Source organism: Stegastes partitus, unplaced genomic scaffold, assembly GCF_000690725.1.
Source record: "Stegastes partitus isolate 25-593 unplaced genomic scaffold, Stegastes_partitus-1.0.2 Scaffold399, whole genome shotgun sequence".
In the NCBI taxonomy this organism is placed as follows: domain Eukaryota; kingdom Metazoa; phylum Chordata; class Actinopteri; family Pomacentridae; genus Stegastes; species Stegastes partitus.
Window position 1 is genome coordinate 248041 of NW_007578130.1, and position 9184 is coordinate 257224.

The 9184-nt window shown below is 48.2% G+C and overlaps 1 protein-coding gene across 1 annotated transcript; it reads left to right on the forward strand.

Moving 5' to 3' along the window:
• Positions 1-7804: 7804 nt before the first annotated feature.
• On the forward strand, positions 7805-8956 carry htr1d (5-hydroxytryptamine (serotonin) receptor 1D, G protein-coupled). Its single transcript, XM_008285376.1, has one exon. It carries the CDS (start codon positions 7805-7807, stop codon positions 8954-8956), a length of 1152 nt encoding a protein of 383 aa, XP_008283598.1.
• The last annotated feature ends 228 nt before the right edge of the window (positions 8957-9184 follow it).

Here is a 9184-nt window from a genome sequence, read left to right on the forward strand (position 1 = left end):
AGGAGGTTCTGTACGAGTGTTATCGATCCTCAGCTGAGGGAAGACGTCATGTATGCAAACCTGTGGAGCTGCATGCTAGCAACGCCACAGCAGTGCAAACCGTCTGCTCCACGTCGCCATGGGAACCTGCGTTTATTCAGTCGGCGATACAGAAAATGCAGAACCTTGTTTTTACTGTACGCTCGGTCTGTTTCAGTCTGCTGGTGCTGCAGCTGACAGAACACAAGCTAGAACATTGGTTCTGTTCATCACAGAGGATGTTCAGTCTTTAACATGGATGTTAGCATTTATTGATCTGGTTAACACAAAGAAAGCCCGGCTCTGTCAAACCGGCTTTATGGTGCAAGATAAATCTAAATATTTCAGTGTGTGGAGGGTGAGCTTCATCACAAACACCATGACAACCATAAAGCATTTTAATTTTATTTATCTGTATCCGTTATCTGAAAGCTGGCCCATATCTGGTAGCTTATTTATTTATTTAGCTGATTTAAATATAGTAAAAACAGTCTAATTTTACAGTAAAATGTCGTAAAAGAACAACTGACCATTTATAAATCTACAGAGGTTTGATGTGGACGCTGTTCACAGCTTTGGCCTGTTTACGTGCAGCTAATGTTTATCTGATTCATTTATATTTTATATAATTTATATGATGCACTTTAACAAAAATGAAGAACAACAGTCAGTTATTAAAACTACCTGCAGGTAAATCCTGTTTCCAAAACGTTTCTCTGCAGCGTAGCTCAACTCTAACATGTTCTGCACATGGATAGTTTGCAGCGACAGTGTTTGAATCAGAAGCTCTTCATCATCGCCTCACATTTAAACCGGATCCTGGTTCTGTCCGCCCCTCTCTCCTCTCCTCTCTCCGCCCAACACGAAACCGGCTGCGACAGATAATCTCTGCATCAGCTCATCTCGGGCCCACTCTCGATGAAAGGGCTTCTCAGGTGTCCTAGATCTGCGCTGGGCCCGCTCCACTTTCACAGGGTCATGTGCCGACAGTGAGGCGAGCGTTGCCGTGGAGTGGTGAACGCTACGCTGGTGGGGAGGCTGTCTGTGCAGGAGGCAGCTCGGATGTGCTGATAAGGTCTATTCTGGGCACAAACGAAGAGACGAGGACGTGTACCACGCTGCCTTTAATCCAGTTTTAACAAGCTGCTGTAACTACAACAAACATCAGCGACTTTGATTAACAAAGAAACTCCTAATTTTCTCGCTAAGAGGCTGAACTGTCCCACCAATCTGCTCCTCTCCCATCGGCTTAGGAGCAGCTCAGATTATCCTCCTCAGTCTCTATAATGAGTCCTGAGGTTGGAGCAGAAGAGCATCTCCGTCTTTGCGGTTCGTTTTCTTGCGCTGCAATCAGTCACCATAAGTCAGCTCGTACCTGTAAAAGCTCTCCAGCGTCCTGCCTGTCAGCTCCTCCGAGGATTCATTGTTCAGTGTGTTCATTGTGTTGCTGGTGTGTAGGTGGAAGGTTGGATGATGGTATCTCACATGTGCATCCGTTGTGCATGTGGAGCCCACGCGGTGTGAGGAGAACACGCCCCCTCCGTGCTCTCAGCCAGAACAAACCCCTGAGTCTTAATAAACCTGGTTTCATTCGCTGTTTCCTGAACTGCAGCAGGACACGCCAGCATTTTACAATAACACACGCCGGCCATTCAAGACAAACGTGTCCGTTCTTCTGCGTGGCTTTGTTCTACTGCTGTAGGTGGTTTTACAGGTGAGGACTGCGTCTCCCAACCGGCTGGCTGAATGTGAGCACTCTAACCTTCAGGCTCTGCGTTCACATCATCAGTCTGGAGGTCCTGTTGGCTGGTCCAAGACTGCAGCTAATCCATATTTTATAGTTTCATTTCCACACACATGATGCAGACCAGCTTCTATAATTCAGTATTTTCATGCCACTAAGCAACTACATTGTGAAAAACAGAATTATTTCTGGGGCTAAATCAAACAGCAGCACCCTGGACTTCCCACCGACTGGAATAATAAGCAGAGTGAAGCCAAAGGCATTGGCAGTGCAGCTCGGAGCCTGTTCAGAGGCAGCTCACCTCCGATGGAGCGCTCTGTATTGTTGGAAGCCAAGGACGGAGGTTTGGTTTCAGACGTGGGAACATGAAATGTGTGTTTCCTGCATTTATCCTACATTTGCATTAATTAGGCAAATATCATTTTGTTTATTGTGCTTTTCAAACTGATGCATGATGATGGAAGTGAAACAGGAAGTGAAGCTGGTAGATCTGCCATGAGAAGTATTTAGAGGTTTGGGGTTTTTTCAGTTATTTTTTTGGCCTTTTGCCTTTTTATTGGATCAGACAGTTGAGGGAGAGAAAGTGGGGAGAAGAATGGAGGAAGAACTTGCAGTAAAGAGCCGTGAGTGGGATTGGAGCCTATGACCACTGCATGGGGGACTGGAGCCCCTGTACGTGGGTCACCAGCTCTAACAGTTGAGCTGTAGCGGCAGCCACTATTTATAGTTTAAAAAATATCACAAATAAATATTTTTTAACCCTTTGAACTCCAGAACATGCCAGTGAGTTTAGAAGGCATGCTGTCTTTAAACAGCTGCATTTATCAGAACCAGAAACTGTTAAAACAGAAAAACATTCCAACGGTCCTTGAACTCACCATGTGGGACATCAGGAGGACCAAAACAAATCTGAGCTCATAATAATAAATCAGTTGTTTTATTCTACTCATCTTATTTCAATATTTGCCAAAAACATACAGTTTGGTCTAAACCACACATTTCATGGCTGCTTGTCTCGGCTGTGACGCCGTCAGAGACGCGTCACTCGACAGAAATGAGTTTTCAGTTTTCAAACTGCTCTGTTTGCATGGAAGCAAAGTGAAAATGTAAGAAGTTCTCAAGTTTTTTTTCCAATGCTGGGAACACCTGGACTTGGAGAAAATGTAAAAGAAAAGAAAAAAGTTAATTTCAATGTTTGTTTTGTTTATTTTTGTAAACTAGATTGTTTTTTATTTGCTCACTCAGCCCTGATGAGTCCAGCACTGTTCCTCAGTCATCATTAGACTGGTTTATGCTCAAACTGATCACTGACTGCAGCCAAATCAATATTTTTATTAACCTAAATCATCTGCAGTGTGGTGACAGGACAACAAGAGGATGTTTAAAGAGATAAAAATGAACCTGAAACTATTTTACCTGCGTCTCAGCAGATCGCTGCCTCACCGTTCGGTTCCGGTCCGTTTAGCTCATCTCTTTAATTTGATCCCTTTAGCCCGTCATTAGGCCCCAGCCTTTGTCTCCATTGATGTAACTCTTACCCCTACACACACACACACACACACACACACACACACACACACACACACGTCCGTGCTCACCTACCGTTTGGTGCACGCCTGAGTAACCGGCAGACATTAGCTGACAGCGGAGGCAGCGATGGCTCTACCTCCTCTGAGCTAAATCAATTAGCCTATCTGTGCTGGGGCCGTGCAGACCTGCTGGGATCAGAGGTTGAGCTGCTTCGCCCTGACCAACAATCAGGATGCTGCGACTGCTGCAGCATCTGCTTGGATTTGGGCCGAGCCTGAATGGGGTGAACTGGATTTGCAGTGAGCGGTGTGTGATGTGATGGGCCGACTGTTCCAGTTCTGCTCTTCCTCAGACCCGCATGAGTAAACTCTACGTTTTGTTTGCTTTGTAGGAGCAACTTCCTTTAAAGGATGATAAATGCACGTCTCACCTCCTGGATCAGATCTGCAGCTTTAAGCCAGACGTAGGGACAAACCGTATACATCCCATTTAGGTGAGGGCTGCACTCCACTGAGCATCTTCTCCTCTCCTCCATTCATTATGAACCTCATTAAGTCAGTGTGCGGTAAACCAGACCCTTAGGAGATAAGCCCTGTCCTTGACTTGCTTGATGTGTAAACAGATAAGCTGTTCAGTCATCCATCAAACACGCTTCTGCACATGTGTGGAATATGATACGCACCACAAACATATTAGCGCATCGTGGTTGGCAGCAGGGACAAATGAATTAACAAGTAAGTGCCGTCCATCCACAACAAACGTCTGGCGAGCTCGCCGTGTGCTGCGTTCAGGATCACAACACCAGGACGAAGTGTTGTTACCAGACACTGATGCAGTGAAGTGTGACTGCAGGTTGTCATCCTGTGTGTGAGCTGCGTGATGCTTCACCTTCCAGCGCTTAATGCCGTCTCCTGTACGTCTGCACACCGTGTCCTGTGTGTGCAAGAATAAGGACAGCAGCTCCACTTTCATTCATGTCTGTGAATAAATCTGATCAAGATCCAGATGTAGCGTGTCCTGTGTAGCCTGAAGGTCAGAATCCTTCAGCCTCCTGCAGGACCGACCTGCTGGATTCCTCCTCTGGTGGATCATGACGCCGCTCCATGTGCTTGGTGGCATTAAAAATAAAAAGCCTGTAGGATGTTTAAATCAGTGGGCCTGGTGGATCAGCAGGGCTCACTGAGACCATCATTTGTGTTCTTTGTGAAGCCCGTATTTACCAGGGCAGGTATAATCGGTCCTCTTTGCCCTTTTCTTTGCTGCTCAACAGCTGGTCTCTGATGGAGGGCAGCCAGTGGCCGACTACCCTCTTGGCCGTTTGAATGTCACGGTGCAGGCTGGAGCAGGACACAGCAGGGACAAGGCCACTGCTGTTTTATTGGATGACTCGAGGGAGCTGCAGATGAATGACTTCGACGGCTGAAACTGAAGCTCTCAGGTTCTGTTGGTTCTCATTAGGTCGGTAACAGGTTAACGTATGGAACCATCCAGAGGAAAACGTACATCAGTCTGAATGACCAGAACAGTGTTTTATCCTTCTGCTCATCCATGTGAACAGGTTTGCTCTCAGTGCTGACAGAATATAAAACATGTCCAGTGAATGCTTTCTCCTCCCTCTGACGGTCGTCGGATGCTTTGTCTTGCTGGAGTCTTTGCTGAAGTTAAACTGGACCCTGAGTGACGGTTATCATGTGAGTGATAGAAGGAAAATAATAAACTGTCCTCAGTACCAATATGATATATATGTTGGGTTTTGTTTAACAGCAAAAGCAGAAAGAAACGACACCAGAAACACAAACTAATGTCTGACGGAGCTGCAGCGCCTCACGTTGACTCCTGTGTGGTTTAAAGGAAGCCGGTGTCGGTCCGATCTGTACAATGTCAACAAACATCAGATTTATTGTCGTGAAGTTCAGTTCAGCTGTTCATCGTCCTCAGAGGATGGACGTGTTGTAGTGAGTCAATAACAGCTCGATGCATTAGTGCAGATATTTATGACCATAATCAGGTGGTTTATGACCACATATCAGCCTCAGCTGTAGTTTGTGATTCATTAGTTGGTAGTGTGGCACACTGACACGGTCACGGTGAGCATCCCAGCATGCTGATGCTGGCATTACCTCCAAGTCCTCTGTACCTCAGCTCAGCACCACAGACCTGCTGAAAAGACAGAAGACGGATCTTTCAATCCCTTAAATGCGCCTCAAAGAGACGAAGAGAACGGAGGCTTCAGCAGGAGCTTAGAAACAGGAACCACGGCTGAATCCTCGCCGGCTGGATGAAGCTTTTTGTTTCCACCAAACCATCTAAATCAGTGAATTATCTGCACGCAAAGGGATGTTTTCCTTAAGTTATTCTCACCATCACGTCTGAGAGCAAACCTTCCACATGCAGAATAAAAACCACACGAGGCTTCAAATCGACGCCGAGAATCAAAACAGAAATGTTCACGCTCACCTCAGTGTTTGCAAATGACGGCGCTGAGGCGACGCGGCCGTGTTGGTCGACTGTTTAATATGCTGCTTGTTGTCACAGCCGAGGCTCCATAATCCCCTCCAGCAGCCAGCTGCCAATCAACACTTCAGCTAATGGAGGTGATTTGCAGAGTTGTATCGGGAACAAACATTCGCGGGGAAGTCGGTCTAGACGCTCAGAGGAGGACGTGTTCAATGTGAGGCGGCAGACGTTTGTGATTACCGGGGCAAGAGGCTGTTTGCTTTGTTCCTTAATACCCCAGCATCCCCTCATCACTTATTGACACGTAAACTTTGAAATAGTCCTAAAAAAATGATGTAAACTTAATTTCAGGACTTAAATCTTGTTAATTAATGTCCCTGATCTGGTCCTAATCACGAGCTTTGACCGTGTGAGCGGTCCTGCTGTCGCTCTTTAATAATACATCAGGCCGACCCGAACAAACGGACCAGAAGCTGGACGCTGGGATGCCTTCTGTGGTAATTAGCAGTCATTGGAAGTCTTCCTGCCTTCTGGGACATCATCCTACATTTCCATGTTTCTCCTTCATGAACACGAGCTGGCCGTCGTCCTGTGATGATGCTCTGGTGCTGTTAGCTGGAAGCTTCTCTTTGTACCGCGGCGGTCCAGTTTCCAAGCACCAGTACCAGCAATGTGAACTGATAATTAACAGAATTACACATTAGGTGGCAGAAAATGACGACTTCCAGAGAGAATCTTTAGTGTTGTTTGATTTTATGCTGAGAATTTAAACTAAATAGTTAAATTAAGAGCTTTTGGTGTCATGTTGAACCACAGAAGTTGCTTCTAACTCTGATTAAATGTCCTTTTCTTAACATATCCTGGAGATTTGGAGTCATAGCGCTCCCTTTACAGGTTGCCCAGGCACATTTATTGCTGTTACCACGTGGCTATGTCATCCATGTTTGTTTGTTTATGTGTTTATGTGTTTATGTACACGGTTTATCAGGGAGGATGACGGTGAACTAGAAGAACAGAACTAATCTTCTGTCTATTTTTCTCACCCAGGATGAAAACGCCTCGGAGGAAGCCGGATGAAAGCCCGACTGAACCCTCTGATCTGCACCAGCGCTACAAGTGAAAGTTTATCTGAAGACGAAGCGGTTGATCCGTTTAACTCTGGGAACCTGAAATAAAAAAGGCTGATCGCCGCATTTCAGCAAACTTGTGTGTAACTGCCAGCGGATATCGAATAATTATCTCTGGGCAGACTTTATAACTAGATAATTGTTCCTCGGCCCGTTTTGATGTCCGTGGTGTCGCTGTAGTGTTTTGGCTTCCCAGCATCATCAGAGACACCAGGCACAGCCGAGTTTCAGCCGAACCTCAAATCAGGAGGCCTCATGTGGACTCGAGAAAAGATAAGACGGAGACAACAAGCCAACCTTTGTATCTGGCGTCATCATCTGCCTACATGCAGCTCCCCGCTTAGCGTTATTGAAAAGGAGGAGCCCATTAAAGCATTTGACAGATAGGAAAGCTTGGTCTGAAGGTGTGGCTGCCGGCCGGCTGGCTGCTGGTGGGAGATGAGATAAGAGCGCTGGGACGAGAAGACGTGTCGGTCTGATGGGAGCCGAATACAAATTAGGATCTGGCTTCCTGCAGCTACGCCGGTGAAGCAAGTCAATACAGGAGAAGTGAAACGGACAAATTAGTCAGTGGTTGAGTCCAATTCATCATCAGGATCATTATTTGTGACGTGAAATGATGAAATTAGACGTTTGCTAAAGGTTGATATAATTATTTTGCAATTAAAGGGATGAGACGTAAAGGACAGCTCTGGCAGAAAGAACGATAAAAGATAAAGTCGCAGCCAGAACCAGCGGTACCACGCCGCGGCCCGGCCTCCTCCGGTACCACGCCGCGGCCCGGCCTCCTCCGGTACCACGCCGCGGCCCGGCCTCCTCCGGTACCACGCCGCGGCCCGGCCTCCTCCGGTGCCATGCCAGAGCCTTTCAGATCACAGTGATGAAGCCAGATTTCAAACAGGAGACAGTTTAAGGGCGTGGAGGCAGAATGGAGCTGGACAACAGCTCCCTGGACTACTTCACCAGTAACTTGACGGAGCTCCCGGACACCACCACTGTCCCGCCGTGGAGCGAGACCACGCTGCTCAGCCTCCAGGTTTCCCTGTCCGCCCTGCTGGCCCTCGTCACCCTGGCGACGGTGCTTTCTAACGCCTTCGTTATCGCCACCATCTTCCTCACCAGGAAGCTCCACACGCCCGCCAACTTCCTGATCGGCTCTCTGGCCGTCACAGACCTGCTGGTGTCGATTTTAGTCATGCCGATAAGCATCGTCTACACCGTCAGCAAGACCTGGTCTCTGGGCCAGATAGTCTGTGACATCTGGCTGTCGTCTGACATCACCTTCTGCACGGCCTCCATCCTGCACCTGTGTGTGATCGCACTGGACCGCTACTGGGCCATCACCGACGCTCTGGAATACTCAAAGCGCCGCACCATGCGCCGGGCGGCCATCATGGTCGGGGTGGTGTGGGTGATTTCTATATCGATCTCCATGCCTCCACTTTTCTGGCGGCAGGCCAAAGCCCACGAGGAGCTGACGGAGTGCATGGTGAACACAGACCAGATCTCTTACACCCTGTACTCCACCTTCGGCGCCTTCTACGTTCCCACGGTGCTTCTCGTCATCCTCTACGGACGGATTTACGTGGCGGCCCGCTCCCGCATCTTCAAGACGCCGTCGTCGTCCGGGAAGCGCTTCACCACGGCGCAGCTCATCCAGACCTCGGCAGGCTCGTCTCTCTGTTCCCTTAATTCTTCCTCCCACCAGGAAGCACACCTACACTCCGGAGGCGGCGGCGGAGGAGGAGAGGGAGGATCGCCGCTGTTCATGAACAGCGTGAAAGTGAAGCTGGCAGACAGCGTGCTGGAGAGGAAGCGTCTGTGCGCGGCGCGCGAGAGGAAGGCGACCAAGACGCTGGGCATCATCCTGGGCGCCTTCATCGTCTGCTGGCTGCCGTTCTTCGTTGGCACGCTGGTCATGGCCATATGCAAAGAGTGCTGGTTTGATCCGGTGCTGTTTGATATCTTTACCTGGCTGGGATACCTTAACTCCCTCATCAACCCCGTCATCTACACCGCGTTCAACGACGAGTTCAAACAGGCGTTCCAGAAACTCGTCAAGTTCAGAAGGTGCTCCTGAGAAGCTGCAGTGGATTAAACCTTCCAGGAGATCATACAGATGGTGGAACTGTCCATTAATTGTCCCATCCTATAATGTGATGTGTTGTTTGTTTTACATCAGTCCACGGCGTGCCATCGATCGTTAGAGACCTGACGTAGATCCATCCTGTAGACTCGTGCATGCTTCTTTAAGAGAAAATCTCAACAACTGTGGAGCCCGTCTTCAGAAAAACAAAGCAGGTTTTCA

What these genes read in the sequence shown, in the direction of transcription:
- htr1d (XM_008285376.1), top strand. Translation starts at nt 7,805, where the DNA reads ATGGAGCTGGACAACAGCTCCCTGGACTACTTCACCAGTAACTTGACG.